This window comes from Oncorhynchus kisutch, linkage group LG11, assembly GCF_002021735.2.
Source record: "Oncorhynchus kisutch isolate 150728-3 linkage group LG11, Okis_V2, whole genome shotgun sequence".
Taxonomy (NCBI): Eukaryota; Metazoa; Chordata; class Actinopteri; order Salmoniformes; family Salmonidae; genus Oncorhynchus; species Oncorhynchus kisutch.
This window is the reverse complement of record NC_034184.2, coordinates 62,368,785-62,385,660: the sequence shown is the minus strand read 5'-3', so window position 1 is coordinate 62,385,660 and position 16,876 is coordinate 62,368,785. Positions and strand designations below refer to the sequence as shown.

General features: G+C 46.7%; 1 protein-coding gene across 8 annotated transcripts in view; it reads left to right on the top strand.

The window, feature by feature from the left end:
• LOC109899445 (dnaJ homolog subfamily C member 13) overlaps positions 1 to 16,876 on the top strand; it is a 48,996-nt gene that overhangs the window by 19,259 nt on the left and 12,861 nt on the right. For 3 of the 8 annotated variants that reach the window (XR_004211734.1, XM_031836077.1, XM_031836076.1), the window contains 32 exons: positions 2,112 to 2,153; positions 2,997 to 3,197; positions 4,425 to 4,631; positions 4,815 to 4,910; positions 5,238 to 5,329; positions 5,596 to 5,762; positions 5,987 to 6,066; positions 6,149 to 6,318; positions 6,558 to 6,590; positions 7,201 to 7,300; positions 7,462 to 7,569; positions 7,718 to 7,873; positions 8,190 to 8,246; positions 8,352 to 8,473; positions 8,633 to 8,708; positions 9,088 to 9,183; positions 9,317 to 9,457; positions 10,998 to 11,015; positions 11,665 to 11,747; positions 11,965 to 12,118; positions 12,232 to 12,335; positions 12,484 to 12,643; positions 12,752 to 12,916; positions 13,106 to 13,210; positions 13,401 to 13,603; positions 13,759 to 13,843; positions 14,113 to 14,267; positions 14,377 to 14,577; positions 14,715 to 14,916; positions 15,054 to 15,169; positions 15,273 to 15,351; positions 15,485 to 15,620. Coding sequence is in view for 7 of the 8 variants with exons in the window: in XM_031836077.1 (XP_031691937.1) it covers positions 2,112 to 2,153; positions 2,997 to 3,197; positions 4,425 to 4,631; positions 4,815 to 4,910; positions 5,238 to 5,329; positions 5,596 to 5,762; positions 5,987 to 6,066; positions 6,149 to 6,318; positions 6,558 to 6,590; positions 7,201 to 7,300; positions 7,462 to 7,569; positions 7,718 to 7,873; positions 8,190 to 8,246; positions 8,352 to 8,473; positions 8,633 to 8,708; positions 9,088 to 9,183; positions 9,317 to 9,457; positions 10,998 to 11,015; positions 11,665 to 11,747; positions 11,965 to 12,118; positions 12,232 to 12,335; positions 12,484 to 12,643; positions 12,752 to 12,916; positions 13,106 to 13,210; positions 13,401 to 13,603; positions 13,759 to 13,843; positions 14,113 to 14,267; positions 14,377 to 14,577; positions 14,715 to 14,916; positions 15,054 to 15,169; positions 15,273 to 15,351; positions 15,485 to 15,620 (3,910 nt within the window). In the remaining variant the exon portion in view is untranslated. The remainder of the gene's footprint in view (positions 1 to 2,111; positions 2,154 to 2,996; positions 3,198 to 4,424; positions 4,632 to 4,814; positions 4,911 to 5,237; positions 5,330 to 5,595; positions 5,763 to 5,986; positions 6,067 to 6,148; positions 6,319 to 6,557; positions 6,591 to 7,200; positions 7,301 to 7,461; positions 7,570 to 7,717; positions 7,874 to 8,189; positions 8,247 to 8,351; positions 8,474 to 8,632; positions 8,709 to 9,087; positions 9,184 to 9,316; positions 9,458 to 10,997; positions 11,016 to 11,664; positions 11,748 to 11,964; positions 12,119 to 12,231; positions 12,336 to 12,483; positions 12,644 to 12,751; positions 12,917 to 13,105; positions 13,211 to 13,400; positions 13,604 to 13,758; positions 13,844 to 14,112; positions 14,268 to 14,376; positions 14,578 to 14,714; positions 14,917 to 15,053; positions 15,170 to 15,272; positions 15,352 to 15,484; positions 15,621 to 16,876) is intronic. The other 5 variants (XM_031836072.1, XM_031836073.1, XM_031836075.1 and 2 more) reach the window with 5 other exon arrangements.

Sequence of the window (16,876 nt, the reverse complement as noted above, 5' to 3'; positions counted from 1 at the left end):
CTAACACTTATTCAGGACAAAAAGTGAATCGCTTTGCCACATTATTTTGCAATATTACTTTTGTGCCTTGTTGCAAACGGTACAGGCTTCCTTCTTTTCACTCTGTCAATAAGGGTAGTATTGTGGAGTAACTACAATGTTGTTGATCAATCTTCAGTTTTCTCCTATCACAGCCATTAAACTCTAATGGTTTTAGTCACCATTGGCCTCATGGTGAAATCCCTGAGCGGTTTCCTTCCTTTCTGGTAACTGAGTTGGGAAGAACACCTGTATCTTTGTATTGACTGGGTGTGTTGATACACCATCCAAAATGTAATGAATAACTTCACCATGCTCAAAGGGATATTCAATGTCTTACTTTTTATTAATTGTTTACCCATCTACCAATAGGTGGGGCCTTTGCGAGGCATTAAAAAAACCTCCCTGGTATATGTGGTTGAATCTGTGTTTGAAAGGGGCCCACACAGATAATTGTGTGTATGGGAGTACAGAGAGATGAGGTAGTTATTAAAAAAATCATGTTAAACACTATTACACAGAGTGAATCCATGCAATTTATGTGACTTGTTTAGCACATTTTTACTCCTGAACTTATTCGGGATTGCCAGAAGTTGAAAACTGATTGACATTTCAGCTTTTCACGTTTTTTTTTTCCATTTTAATTTGAGAAACATAATTCCACTTTCACATTATGGCTATTGTGTGTAGGCCAGTGACCCCCCCCCCCCCCCCCAATGCATCACTATTTAATCAATTTTAAATACAGGCTGTAACAGAACAAAATGTGGAGAAAGTCCAGGGGTGTGAATACTTTCTGAAGGCGCTGTGTGTCTAAATGTTATTAACAATGGAGTTTTTGTGAAAGACCTTCATAAACAAAAAGAGAGCAGTGCATCAGTCTATGAGAAGTCAAATATGGCCTACCTACTTTCTGATACAGAATGCCGTGATGTGTACAGAACCTGTCAGCCGTAATGAAGCGTAGTAGACTGTGGTGAACTGCATCCAGTGGGTTGAGTGTGTTGGCAGCTGCATTAAATGGATGTCGCCGTAGACTAGGACCGGTAGGAACGTTGACTGAATGTTCTGCTTTCTATTGTTAAGCGAGATGCATTACCTATTTCTATAGAAGAAACCCATTTATTTTTTTAGCTTCTTAGTTAACTCATCAGTATGTTTTCGAAAAAGACAGCTTGTCGTCGATCCAGATGCCCAGGTAATTGTAAGCAGTTACACAGTCAATATGGGTACCATCCAAGGTACAGCTGCTTAAAACAGTTGAGAAATGATTGTACGCCCTAGAAAACACACTTCATTTTTTTTACCCGCTTTCAATACTAGTTTGAGGGCAATCAAGGTTTTCTGTAAAACATTGAAGGCAGAGTGAAGATCAGAAAGAGCCTTGTCAACAGAATGGGCAACAGAATATACAACAGTATCGTCCGCAGACAAGTGGAGGTTACAATGTCTTCCAGACAAACCAATATTATTTGTATAGATGGTAAAAAGTACAGGGCCCTAAAAAGTACAGTACGACCTTTTGTGGGACACATTTAGTAATAATATCAATGCATATCAGTAAATCCCAGCAACAAATAAATGCATACAACCAGCATCTCAAATTTCTTGAACGGTCAAATTTAGACTACATGATGACGTGAATGTTGTTTTTACATAATTAGCCATTCCTCACCATTTTTCAATCTAAACTGAAGATATTGTAACCACAAATATTAATGTCCTTATCAGACACCGACTAATTCGGGCAAGTCTCTGTGAGAACCAATATATCAGGGCTCGCGTCCAGCACCCAGATATCAAGGCCAGTTTGTGTTCAACAGCCTAAGTCAACTTATTCAAAGGATCTCTCAATCACCTAACTTAAAAGGATACATTGGGAGGAATTGAAATGGATGGCAATGCATCACGGCCCGTATTCATTATGTTGTTGCGGAGTTATATAGTACTGCTCTTGGATCCGGTCCCCCCCTGTCCACGTCATCTTCATTATGAGCTAAAAGGCTAAACGAGTCTTAGATCAGCACTCTGAGAAGTTTTATGAATACGGGCCCAGATTACATGTTTACTCTGATCTCCCATTCTCTCTGCAGAGATTCAGGACAGACTTCTCTGAGGGAAAGATAACTGGCAGGGTGAGTATTGAATGAGGTAATGGAGAAAGGAGTGAGGGAATGAAGACCTGAACAAAAGAGGGAAAGGAGAACAGAATGCATGATCTCACTACAGAGGAGAATGGAATGATGTGAATGCCGACATGAACGAATGAATGAATAAAAGGTGGGGGAACAGAACAAATGGGTAAACAAACCCTGCACACACCGTAGGGCCATGTTGAGTAGAGAGTAGGAGGAAGGGCAGAGTGGAGCAGCCTCTATTTCTTCTTCCTGACTCGCTAATAATAGGATCTGTGTTCTCCCTCTCCTGTGCTGAGCTGGTCTTGGAGACTCCCTGAGGGTTTTATTGTGTCGGTCCCAAATGGCATCCTATTACCTATGTAGTGCGCTACTTTTGGTCAAAGGTAGTGCCCTATATAGGGAATAGGGTGCCATTTGGGATAGAGCCTCTGTCCGTGTTGGGTTTTCTCCTCCTTCAGCACAATCCCATTTCCTTGTGAGGGAGGGAGAGGTTGGAATAGAACAGCTGCTCACCTGCTCTCCTAAGGGTGACTTCCATCTACAGCACAGATCGATACAACTTCCTGGTGATTTCATCGAAGAGGAGCACAATGGATGTGTCCCAAATGGCTCCCTATATAGTGCACTACTTTTTACCAGAGCCCTATGGATCTCTATTGTGTTTTCTAAGCATTATCATTACCTAGCTCTGGTCCATGGCATTGCTGTACGTGCGGCTTGCTGACGTTGCACACGTGATGCCCCGGGACCAGAGCTAGGCGTGATAATGCTTAGAGCTCTATCATGCAGTGATGCTACAAGTTTTGTCCACTTTGTTAACATGGGTGTCCCTCCTGTCAGCGCTACAACTGTTACAAGCACCACTGGAGCGACACACGGAAGTCGGTGAGCCTGGAGGTGACCCCGGGGGGCATCGACCAGATCGATCCCCAGACCAACCGGGTGGTGTGCTCCTACGACTACCGTTCCGTGGAGGGCTTCGCAGAGGTCAACGACTACCAGGGGGGCTTCTGCATCCTCTATGGGGGCTTCAGCCGCCTGGTACGTACCCAAGGGGGAGGGTAGTGTGTGTTTACCTGTCTTTGTGTGTGTCTGTCTCGAAACCAGGGCTCTCAGCCCTGTTCCTGGACAGCTACTGTCCTGTAGGTTTTCATTCCAGCCGTAATCTAGCGCACCTGTTTCTAATAATTACTGGATGATAAGCTGAATCGGGTAAGTTACAACGGGTTGGAATGAACCTACAGGACAGTAGCTGTCCAGGAACAGGGTGGGAGAGCCCTGTGTCATGTGAAAATCTTTCCAGCGTGAAATAGTTCCCAGATTTGTGTTGTGATTGTGAGGTCATGTTGTAAAAATGTTGAGTCAATAATGGCTGAGCTCCTGCAGATGTTTCTCACACCCCCTCGCCCTTGATTTGGCTAGCTAACTAGTGTAATTAGGTGTAAACTGGTTGAGATGGTTTGTTCTCAGAGTTTTGCAGTTTTAACTTGTTTGTATAGCTAGCGTACAAATATATGCACCGTCAATCGGAAACCTGGCGCAATCGCAAAAAATCTCTCCTCACGTCAAACCTCAGCATTTTGTCCAGGTATTTATATGCTAACCTCACGCCTCAACAAGCTTCTGATTGGTCAGTCAATACTCCTGGTCACCATTTGATTTGGCAGATGTGACACAAATGCGCATGCTCACAGAACAGTTTTTCAAGGTCGAGGGAGGGTGTGAGAAACATCCGCACGAGCTAAGCCATCCCCATAAAGAGACGAGCTCAGCCGTCCCCATAAAGAGACGAGCGTGCAATTATACAACTGGGGACGGTTTCACGCTGGGAGCAATTTTATAGCATGACATCAAAATCGCTACACGATCAGAGGGACTGGGAACCGTTTCACGCTGGGCTGGTTTTTACATGACACCCTGCTCTAAAGGTTTGCTTGTCTGTGTGCAAATGTGTTTATGCCCTTGAGAAATTCTACTGTCTAGGACTGATTCACCATTTGTATTGCACACCCACCCCTTCCCATCCCTCTCTCTCTCTCTCCACCTTTCCTATTGCCTCTCTCTGTCCTTACTTTCCTCTCTCTACCTTCCTATCCCTCCCTCTCTTACTTATCGCTCTCTCCCTCCCCCTCTCTCCCTCCCCCTCTCTCCCTCCCCCTCTCTCCCTCCCCCCTCTCTCCCTCCCCCCTCTCTCCCTCCCCCCTCTCTCCCTCCCCCCTCTCTCCCTCCCCCCCTCTCTCCCTCCCCCCTCTCTCCCTCACCCTTCAGCACCTGTTTGCGTCAGAGCACCGGGACGAGATCATCAAAAGCGCCATTGAGCACGCGGGCAACTTCATCGGCATCACGCTGCGGCTGCGTAAGGACCCTCTGACCTTTGAGGACTTTGTGACGGACCGACTCGGGAAGTACGGCTCAGACGAGTCCATCACCTCCCTGGCTGAGTTTGTGGTGCAGAAGATCTCCCCACGCCACTCGGTCAGAATCGCTCCTATCCCTATCGCTCCATCATTACTTTTATAAATGTCCTGTTTAGTGTTTACCCTTTTATGAGGATGCAATTTTTATTTATTAGAATATTGAGATGAACATTTTATTTGTAGTCAACTGGCCCTTTTTAGACTTGAGACTAACTTCTTCTGTGCTGTTTGTCCCTGACAGGAGCCCGTCAAGAGGATCCTGTGCCTGACAGAGACATGTCTGGTGGAGAGAGATCCAGCTTCCTACAACATAGTCACCATCAAGCCCTTTGGAGAGGTGGGTGGCTGCAACATCTCTTACATAAACACTGGGGCTAGAATTGGTAGATGAATTTTCCATGACTTGTTATAATGCTTCTACACCTGTGGTGCTTGGGGTTTGAGGCTGGGTTTCTGTACAGCACTTTGGGACATCAGCTGATGTAAGAAGGGCTATATAAATACATTTGATTGATTTCAGAGCTGTCCTATCCATTCTATTTCTATGGCCCGTCCTCTGCCTCAGGCTCTGTTAAATGCCATGTTTGTCTTTTTCAAATAAATTTGACTGAAGCTCTGTTTTTTTTCAATTGTCATCTGGGGGAAATGCTGTGTGTATCTGCAGGTGTTTGCTCTCATCTGCGATGTGGAGAACCCCCAGGTGTTCACCATAGAGTTCATCAGAGGCCAGATCAGGAAGTACTGCTCCACAGACAGGTACAGTGAAACACACAGCTCTTATTGTACACATGCAGTATCATGAATGCCATATTTTCCCTCTACGGTTTCCTTCCATACTTTCTTTTTACACCAAATCTATCGGTCTCAGTCTACGCTCTGCTGTTCTTCATTTGTTCATATGTGTTGTATTTAACCCATCCCACATCTCTCTTGTTTGAAAATGTGCGTATTTGTGGGTCATATCTGTATCCCTAGCCTCTCCATCTTATTGTTCGGGCTCTGACGTGTGTGTGTGTGTTTAGGGACTCCCTGATGGCCAGCCTGCTGGACGGGGTGCGTGCGTCGGGTAACAGGGACGTGTGTGTGAAGATGGCCCCCACCCAGCGGGGCCAGCGCTGGGGCCTACTGAGCATGCCTGTGGATGAGGAAGTGGAGAGCCTGCACCTCAAATTTCTGGCAACACCCCCTAGTGAGTAACACCTTTCACGGGTGTATTCATTAAGCACCAAACGGAAGCAAACAGAATGCAACAGGGAGGGACAATTGAATTTGTCCTATAAGAAACGTTTTTCTACAGTGTGCCCTAATGCATACAACCCAGATTTTTTATCAGTGACCTGTAATGGCCAGTTTAATATTGTATGTCTGAAGGACTGAGGGTTTGACCATGAGTCCCTGTCTTGTCTCCCTCAGATGGAAACTTTGCAGACGCGGTGTTCAGATTCAACGCTAACGTATCTTACAGTGGTGTGCTGCACGCCGTCACCCAAGATGTAAGTGTGTTCAAACCTACCAAACGACTGTGTGTGTGTGTTATGCTATCTTTAACATTCCTCTCCTCTTCCGGTCTCTCAGGGTCTGTTTTCGGAGAACAAGGAGAAGCTGATAAGCAATGCTGTCTTGGCCCTGCTGTCACAGGAGTGTGAGCTGCCGGGCCCCAACGCCGAGCTGGAGAGCCACTTCCAGGCACTCCGACGCCTAGTGGCCTCCAAGGCCGGCTTCCAGGCATTCACACAGCTTCCCAAGTAAGGCCTCGACACACACACACTGCTGCCCCTTCTTCCTGAATTCCCTCTCTCCCTTCACTACCCTCTCTCCCTTCAAAGCTCTGACTATTTGTGCTTTTCACCTCCTCTGCTACGTTCTCCCAGTCCTTCTGCTCCTCCCTCCACTTCCCTCTCCTACTGATAGTTGTTGCTATGCAGTATTGTGTAGTAGTGTGTTGGTAAGTGTGTAGGTAACAGACGTACTCTGTCATTCCAAGGTCTGGTCAAGGGTCTGGATTCACAGATGGAACGTAAATATGAATCCATACATCTCAGTCTGCCCTCTCTGTCTAATTTCCATGTCCTACCTGTCTTCCCTGTCTGTATGCCCTCGGTCTGTCTATGCGCTCTCTAGCTCTGTCTGCCTGCCTTCTGTCTAAGACTGACTGCGTCTGTCTGTCTGGCTCAGATTGTTCGCTTGTCTCCGTCTGTCTGTTCTCCTTTAATCTGTCTACTACTCTCCTTTCATGTGTCGCACACCGGGAGATCAAAAGAGAGGTGACGTCCATCTCTCTTCTCCGCCTCTGTCTGCGTGTGTGTGTGCCTCTCTCTTTCTCTCGCTCGCTCGCTCTCTCTCTCTCGATCTGTCTCTCATGTATCCAGGACGCTGTCTGTCTCTTCTCTGGGGTCACTGAGATGTATGAGAGGATTTCCATTCTTTGTTCCTGTATAGTTGAGAATGAAACCCCCCCCCCCCCCCAGACCCTTTTAAAATGATATTTGTAGACCAGAGATGTCATTTAAAAATGTCTGTCTGCGTTTTTTAATTTCCAGTCTCAATGAGCCGCCCCCTTGTCTCCATATCATGTCAATGAAGTGAATGAGTCTTTGTCTAGTTTAATCTGTCTGTGTGTGTTGCAGGTTCCGGGAGAAGTTGGGGGTGAAGACGGTGAAAGCTCTGAAGAGGAACAACAACGGAGTGACACATGCCGCCATAGACATGCTTTGTGCTCTTATGTGTGTAAGTACCATTTGCATTCCCCTGAGCAAAAAGTTCACACAGACCATCTAACACACACTTCTGGTGTTTACGCCATGACACTACAGAGAACATGACTGCCGTTGGTAATGCACAATTTCTATTTACAATTTTCTAATTTGCAATTACCTGCATCCTTCCAGCCGATGCACGATGACTATGACCTGCGACAGGAGCAACTGAACAAGGCCTCCCTGATGTCCTCCAAGAAGTTCCTGGAGAACCTTCTGGAGAAGTTCGTCAGCAACGTGGTACGTGTTTCAGCATCAGATTTTTTCTAACCTTTTGATATTGGTGCTGAAACCTGGGAGCGAAACCAAAGGAAGCCATCTTGTTTCTTTAACAACAGTCTCCTTCACAAAACATTTTTTCTTCTATATCCTCCCTCTCTCCCTGCAGGACCACGGCACGGGGGCGCTGGTGATCAGCTCGCTGCTGGACTTCCTGACCTTTGCCCTGTGCGCCCCCTACAGCGAGACCAGCGAGGGACAGCAGTTTGACATGCTGCTGGAGATGGTGGCCTCCAACGGACGCACCCTCTTCAAACTCTTCCAGGTAGCTAGGTGTGGCGAGAGAAAGATAGTCTGGAATCCATAACTGATATGCTCTGTTTGGGTTCCAGGCTAAGAATAAGAGAAATGGGAATGTTTAAAAAAATATATATACTTTTCACTACAAGGAAGGAAGAAAAACACTTAAGTAAAAGGTGATGTTGGGTTAAACTAAAAGATGGAGGACAATTTGAAAAGAAGAAATAGCGTTGTCAAACAGTTTGTCTGACATGCTCTGTATACAGTATAAGGTCTGTGTGACGATCTGTTTTGATGGGATTCATTTAACATTGTCTCAGTGAGTTGTTGTTGTTTTCCAGCACCCCTCTATGGCCATTGTGAAGGGAGCAGGTCTGGTGATGAAGGCCATCATTGAGGTGAGTTCGGGGGGGGTAGTAGGTCTTGATATGATGACAAACAGGATAATTATTGTGATTTTATATTGGCGATGATTAACAATAAATTACTGTTTTGTTTATTAGGAGGGGGATAAGGAGATAGCCACTAAGATGCAGGAACTGGCTCTGAGTGAGGGAGCCCTGCCCAGACACCTGCACACCTCCATGTTCACCATCAGCTCAGACCAGAGGATGCTCACCAACAGGTAAAGGACTAAGGGTTCAAATCGTTTTACGTCCGATTTTTACGCAAGTCTCCCATAACGTCCATGCGTGATTTACTCAAACGTCCACATTACTTATCCCTATTCCAAGTTAGTATTCTGACAAATTCACTCATGGTTTTTAAACTGTTCCTCCCACAGGCAGCTGAGTCGTCACCTGGTGGGCTTGTGGACAGCAGAGAACCCCATCGCCATGAGCCTCCTCAAGAGAATACTGGTTAGGCTCCCGACAGGTGTTCAGTAGGGCTGTGACGATACCAATGGAGCAATCTTTTTGACCGTGGCGCAAATGAAAACACAAAGCAGACTGAACTCTTTAGTCCTTTAAAAACCTGCTGTATGTAAAATATTGTGTGCTCTAGCTTGGAAAACAAATACATGTGACTGGATGACAACATAATGATTGTTTCCAACATAAATCTGCTTTGTGTTTGGTTTCCTCGCCACGATGGTAAGGAGTATAGCGATATTGCTATCGTCCCGGCCCGAGTGTTCAGGCAATTCACTTGTGTACCATCCATATGGTTACGAGGCATTGGATTTGATAGTGTACAATCTCTCTCTCTCTCTTTGTCTCTCCATCTCTCTCCCCTCAGCCGACGGGGCTGCTGGCGTACCTGGACAGCCCTGATGCCGTCCCGGAGAAAGACGTGGACAGGATGCACATCCGGGACAATGTCAAAATCGCCACGGTAACCTGCAGCGGAGACAATAGCGACGTTCCCCTTTACCAGCTCCGTACACTGTTGTGGTACCGTCAGACATTAATGTATGCTTGGATGTTTTAAACTTACTCACCGGCCTTTTCGTGTCTCATCCTTACAGGACCAATTTGGTCAGCAAAAGGTGCCCGACTGGCAGCGGGTGGCGGGAAAGGCAGCCAAAGAGGTGGAGAAGTTTGCCAAGGAGAAGGCCGACATCGTGCTAATGCACTGGAGGGACAAAATGGGTATCGCCCAGAAGGAGGTGAGGAGGGACTCACTGCTCGCTTTTCTCCCCCCATTCAGGGGCTTCATTCTAGGCCAGTAGCACTAATGGCAATGCCCTCATTCAGACTCCTCTGGCTCTTGCTCCTCCTGCTGGCGCTGAGCGGTATTGCAGGCTCTACTGCTTCCATAGCCCTCTGCTGGACTGGTCCAGTTACTTTAGTACCAGTTAGCATGGCTAGCATTGCTATCACCCAGCAACTTTGCCATTGGAGAGACACTCTGGGAACCAGTGTGTTCTGAACCACATTCTAACAAATCATCTTCTTTGTTGTTTTGGACACTGCTGAGCAGATATGCTCTGCTTGCTTTGTGTGTGCGTCTGCCCTCATTTGTCTGCGTCAGCGAGATCTTGGTGAAGTGTAGTATTGCTGGGATGTTGATGTTAACTCTTTGGCGCTGTTATGACTTCTACTTAGAGAGTGTATGAATGATGCCACTGAGTAAAGTTCTGTGCAATATGGTGACGGAATGAAACGCAAGCATTTACAGTGTGTCGCAAAGACGGAGATGTCTTGTTTAAAGGACTAATGTTTGCCCTTTAAACCGACCATTTGACCGGGTCTGTTTATTAACAGTAAACTCTCTCTGCCCTCTTCTCCTCTCTTCTACGGGGCCTACAGCTGCCTCTCTGCCCTCTTCTCTTCTCTTCTACGGGGCCTACAGCTGCCTCTCTGCCCTCTTCTCCTCTCTTCTACAGGGCCTACAGCTGCCTCTCTGGTCTCTTCTCCTCTTCTACGGGGCCTACAGCTGCCTCTCTGCCCTCTTCTCCTCTCTTCTACGGGGCCTACAGCTGCCTCTCTGCCCTCTTCTCCTCTCTTCTACGGGGCCTACAGCTGCCTCTCTGCCCTCTTCTCCTCTCTTCTACGGGGCCTATAGCTGCCTCTCTGCCCTCTTCTCTCTTCTATGGGGCCTACAGCTGCCTCTCTGCCCTCTTCTCCTCTCTTCTACTGGGCCTACAGCTGACTCTCTGCTTTAGCGCACAACTTTAGTCAAATCTCCTGGGCCACAACGCTGCCACAAACCGAAGTTCACCTATACTTTGTGGCCGTCACTGGGTTTTTGTCTCACCACGCTAGGTTTGTCTAAGTACCAAGATAAACAGATACTTGTTAGTGCGGCTTCTGAATGAGACTATTGTTAGAGGGCTGAGTGGGTGTAGGTGAGTCCAGCTCAAATCAAATCCTTTAATTGAACTTTCTTGCCAACCAATCACCTCACACATTCTAAAATTGCTACCACATTGGTTGTGATTTTCCTTTCAGCTAATGTTCATTTGATACAGTAAAAATGTTTTTGAAATAGATCCACTGTCATCGCATACGGTGGGCGAATCTGGACTGGAGGCTGTCGTACTGTTTTTGTCGATAAAGATTTTGATCGTATGGTGCAGATTGCCTTTGACTTCAATGAGAAGTATCTCTGTTTGATCCGACTGAGGACCAATAATCTCTGTGTTGTCTCTTGCCCCACCCTGTCCCTCTTGTCTGTTGGGGTTCTCTGCTGTCAATCAAATGCAGCAGGACAGAAATAACCTGGTAAGTAGAACTGACCAATGGGAACCCCTCCTTTTTGACCCCTCCCACGCTTACCTGTCAGTTTTAGAGCTCATGTAGCATGTTATGTTGTGGGATCCCATCTCTGTAGTTGGATTTCTGTCCCTGTTTATGTCAAAGGTTGTGTGTTTTTGTTGGTGTTTGTTATCATGACAGTATTTCTCACCTGGTGGTCAGTGACATTACACGTTTTCAATTCATTAACACTGTGAAAAAAATCATTTTGTAACATTGTGGGGTTTACAAAGATGATAGATAAAATCCATGCCATTCAATACATACCATACCTTTCCTTGTATTTGTTTTCATCAATCACCTGTGTTGTGACTGTGTGTTGTACCTTGAACGTTGTCAAGATCAATATATGTGTGCGCCCTTGCTATCTCATTACTGTCATTGTCAAGCCAAAGATGGCAATTCGGCAATGACCGTGATTGACAGGGAATTGGCCTGATAGCTTAAACTGACAGGCGCTCAGGCTATTGTGAATGCTGGTATTAGTGTGTGGGGGGGGGGTCATAAATCATCTTAGCTGCGGTCGTCCACTCATGTAGACCAGTTGTCCAACAACGCGGAGTTGACCATTGGAGAGGTGTAGTGGTGACTGACGTTGTTCTTGGCTCTACTACAGAACCCCAACCAAAAACCTGTCATTCTGAGGAAAAGGAGACAGAGGATCAAGATCGAAGCCAACTGGGAGCTCTTCTACTACAGGTAGGTACATTGGTCACTTGCTCACAAAATGTCCGCCTAACTCTCTCTTACTATTATAGACTTTGTGTTTTATCCTTTTATTTTTTATGTTTGTAATGTTTCTCCGGCTGGAACAGCCTCCTACTTTAAATGATCAAATGAGTTCATGCAATAAAAGTGAATATTTAGATTTTGGATAAGTTGTCCCGTCTCAATCTCTGGTTCTCCTGTGTCCTAGGTTCCAGTTGGATCACGCGCGGTCCAACCTCATCTGGAACCTGAAGACACGGGAGGAACTGCGGGACGCTCTGGAGGGAGAGATGAGGGCCTTTGGCGTGGACCGCGAGCTGGGCAACGCTAGCGTCATCTCCTGGAACCACCAGGAGTTTGAGGTCAGGGGACAAACCAAATTATGACCATATTTATATTTTGATCATGTGGATTGGTAGCTGACGTGTGTGTGTGTGTGTGTGTGGGGGGGGGGTTGTTTGCGTGTGTGTTGCAGGTGAGGTACGAGTGTCTTTCGGATGAGATTAAGATTGGTGATTATTACCTGCGCCTGTTGCTGGAAGAGGATGAGACTGATGAGTCTGGGGCCATCAAGAGATCGTAAGACATCAGCTACCTACAACACAATCGGCCATGTTTAACCCATCTAATGACAATATTGCTTTTAAATCCAAACGAAGGGAATAAAGTCAAATGTTCAAATTGCAATATCCCTCTGTCTTTCTGTCTCTCTTTTTCTCCCGCTCAGGTACGAGTTCTTCAATGAGCTCTACCACCGTTTCCTGCTCACCCCCAAAGTCTCCATGAAGTGCCTGTGCCTGCAGGCTCTCACCGTCGTCTATGGGAAGTGCTGCGAGGAGATTGGCCCCTTTACCGACACCAAGTACATCGTTGGCATGCTGGACCGGGTCAGTGCTGTGGCACACACACACACACACACACACACACAAACTAGTCAGAGATCCTTTGGGACAGTTTTGTAATGGTTAGTCTCTCTCTCCCCTCTGCATTTACAGGCTACAGACAAACTGGAAAGAGACAGACTGATCCTTTTCCTTAACAAACTCATCCTCAACAAGAAAAATGTGAAGGAGTTGATGGACTCCAATGGAGTCCGCATCCTAGTGGACCTGCTCACCCTGGCCCACCTACACACCAGCCGAGCCACCGTTCCACTACAGGTAGGTCTTCACAACTTCCCTGTCTGAACCATTCAAATTGTAGCATGTGCTTCTCATCGCGTATCTAACGTATGTTTTGATACAGTTGCAGACCATGGAAGCGTATAGCTGTCGGAAGTCAAATAGACTTCTATTACAGGCCAGTCTGTCTGGTTTCATGTTAATAACAAGTGTCTTTGTGTCTGTCAGAGCAACGTGATCGAGGCCGGGGCGGACATGAAGAGGGAGAGCGAGAAGGAGTGGTACTTTGGGAACGCAGACAAAGAGAGGAGGGGCCCCTTCAGCTTTGAAGAGGTACGTTTCTTCTGAATACAAAACCAACACAGATGCTAAGCTCTACCCCCATAGGTAGAGTTTCTCTGGGTCCAGTGCCATTGCTTAGATATTTTTGGGTATCCAAGACAACGTACATTTTGTAACGTCGGTGAACTATCTCTAAGCATGTTATCTTGATGACTGAACACGTCCACGTTTCCCACATCAGATGCAGGAGTTCTGGAGCAATGGAGTGCTGACGGCCAAGACGAGGTGCTGGGCCCAGGGCATGGACGGCTGGCGCCCCCTGCAGGCCATCCCGCAGCTCAAGTGGTGCCTGCTGGCCAGCGGGCAGGCGGTGATGAATGAGACGGACCTGGCCACGCTCATCCTCAACATGCTCATCACCATGTGCTCCTACTACCCCAGCAGGTAGGGAGAAGATCTTCGGTTCTTACTCATTAAACAAAAATATATTTATTTATTTCTTACCGTCTCCTCTCTTGCTTGGCCCTTTCTCCCCCTATTTCTCACTCTTTTGCTGTCACACAGTTTAAAAATGTGACAATGTGTCTGTCTTTCCCCAGGGACCAGGACAATGCCATTATTCGTCCCTTACCCAAGATCAAGAGAATGGTCAGCGATAACACCTGCCTCCCTCACATTGTCCAGGTGAGCAGAACCAGCCTATTATTATTATCCTTCCTACCTCCGTGGGACTAACTGGTTAAATAAAGGTTAAATACAAAAAATGTGTACTATTTCCTATTCTTTTCATTTTCCTATATATAAAATAATCTGAAGGTTGCTTGAGACTAAAACATTGGTCAAATAAGATCTGTTCAATTCTTGGACTCAACATTAAAAGTGAGATGGAGATGGTTTTTATTAAATGAAATGTTTGCTCAAATGTCTCATGTTCTGTTCCCTTCTCCAATCAGCTGCTGCTGACCTTTGACCCCATCCTGGTGGAGAAGGTGGCCAACGTGCTGTACCTGGTGATGCAGGACAACCCCAACCTGCAGCGCCTCTACCTCACCGGCATCTTCTTCTTCATTATGATGTACACCGGCTCCAACGTGCTGCCAGTGGCCAGGTCCGACTGCTGGAGAGATGCACACGGACACGCATGTCACACACACACTTCAGATAGGTCTTTTACGTTGTACGTTTTGGACCCTGTCACGTCTTGTGTTTTCCTGTAGGTTCCTGAAGTACTGTCACCTGAAGCAGGCCTTCAAGTCAGAGGAGGCCAAAGGTACAGACATCGTGCAGCGCAGTGTGCTGGGGCCGGTGATGCCTGAGGCCATGGTGTGTTACCTGGAGAACTACGAGGCAGAACGCTTCTCCGAGATCTTCCTGGGAGAGTTTGACACGCCAGAGGCCATCTGGAGCAGCGAGATGAGGTAGACACAAGCTTGCTGTCTGTCTGGGGAGAGGTCTAACAAATAGTTTTGACCAAGGTTTTTCTATCGGTTTGTCTACATCCACCTCTTGTGTGTTGGTTTGTGTCTGACGTCTCATCCCCCTTGCCCCCCTCCAGGCGGATGATGATTGAGAAAATCGCGACCCACCTGGCTGACTTCAGCCCACGGCTGTACAGCAACACACGAGCCCTCTACCAGTACTGCCCCATCCCTGTAGTCAGCTTCCCCCAGCTGGAGAACGAGCTCTTCTGTAACATCTACTACCTCCGCCACCTGTGTGACGCCAACCGCTTCCCCAACTGGCCCATCCGAGAGCCCGTATGTTCTGTCTCTGTCTGTCTGTGTGTGTGTGTGTGTGTGTGTGTGTGTGTGATTGACTTTGTGAGAAGGTGTCAGTGTATGAGCGAGATGGAGACTGTTAATCGTGCTCTGTGTCGTCGGCTGCCCCCCTGCAGGTGAAGCTGCTGAAGGACACCCTGGAGGCCTGGAAGAGGGAGGTGGAGAAGAAGCCTCCCTCCATGTCTGTGGACGACGCCTACGAAGTCCTCAACCTGCCCAAGGGACAGGGACAGTAAGTGGCCTTGCATGCATAAAGAAGAAGCTTCTCCCCCTCCAAGATGTCTATCGGTACTCTCTATACGGAGTGTGTTTGATTTTTGTTGGTTTCTCCACAGACACGAGGAGAGTAAGATCAGGAAGGCCTACTTCAGACTGGCCCAGAAGTACCACCCGGACAAGAACCCAGAGGGCAGGGTATGTTACCGCACCATTGCTGCACTATATAAGGAATCAGGTGCCATTTGGGACACAGACGTCATCCGAGTTTGAGCATTACCGTCATTGTTCAGAGGGGGGAGGTGTTAATAAACTGTCTTTGTGTGTTTAGGATATGTTTGAGAAGGTCAACAAGGCCTATGAATTCCTGTGCACCAAGTCGTCCCGCATCATCGACGGCCCCGACCCCGAGAACATCATCCTCATCCTCAAAGCCCAGAGCATCCTCTTCAACAGACACAAACAAGGTCTGACACTCTAATGCTCTCTCCACTGTCTAGTATTCCATGTTATACGCATCTAAAGTGAATACGCATGGAAGGTGCGTCACAATCGAACCATTTTTGGAGGCGTGATAGACACGGCAGCGTTGCTATTAGCTAGAAAAAGAGTGTAGGAGCTATATATACAGTTGAAGTCGGAAGTTTACATACACTTAGGTTGGAATCATTAACTTGTATTTCAATCACTCCACAAAGTACTTGTTAACAAACTATAGTTTTGCCAAGTCGGTTAGGATGTCTACTTTGTGCATGACACAAGTCATTTTTCCAACAATTGTTTACAGACAGATTATTTCACTTATAATTCACTGTATCACAATCCCAGTGGGTCAAAAGTTTACATACACTAAGTTGACTGCCTTTAAACAGCTTGGAAAATTCCAGAAAATTGTCATGGCTTTTGAAGCTTCTGATAGACTAACTGACATCATTTGAGTCAATTGGAGGTGTACCTGTGGATGGCCTATCTTCAAACTCAATGCCTCTTTGCTTGACATCAAAGGAAAATCAAAAGAAATCAGCCAAGACCTCAGACAAAACATTGTAGACCTCCACAAGTCTGGTTCATCCTTGGGAGCAATTTCCAAATGCCTGAAGCTACCACGTTCATCTGTACAAACAATAGTACGCAAGTGTAAACACCATGGGACCACGCAGCCGTCATACCGCTCATGAAGGAGATGCGTTCTGTCTCCTGGAGATGAATATACTTTGGTGCGAAAAGTGCAAATCAATCCCAGAACAACAGCAAAGGACCCTGTGAAGATGCTGGAGGAAACGGGTACAAAGTATCTATATCCACAGTAACACAATTCCTATATCGACATAACCTGAATGGCCGCTCAGCAAGGAAGAAGCCAATGCTCCAAAACCGCCATAAAAAGCCAGACTACGGTTTGCAACTGCACATAAGGACAAATATCGTACTTTTTGGAGAATTGTCCTCTGGTCTGATGAAACAAAAATATAACTGTTTGGCCATAATGACCGTCTTGATGTCTGGAGGAAAAAACACCATCCCAAGTTGTGGCAAAATGGCTTAAGGACAACAAAGTCAAGGAAAATAACCTCACACTCAAATAACCTCACACTCAACGTCAACAAAACTAAGGAGATGATTGTGGACTTCAGGAAACAGCAGAGGGAACACCCCCCTATCCACATCGATGGAACAGTAGTGGAGAGGGTAGCAAGTTTTAAGTTCCTCGGCATACACATCA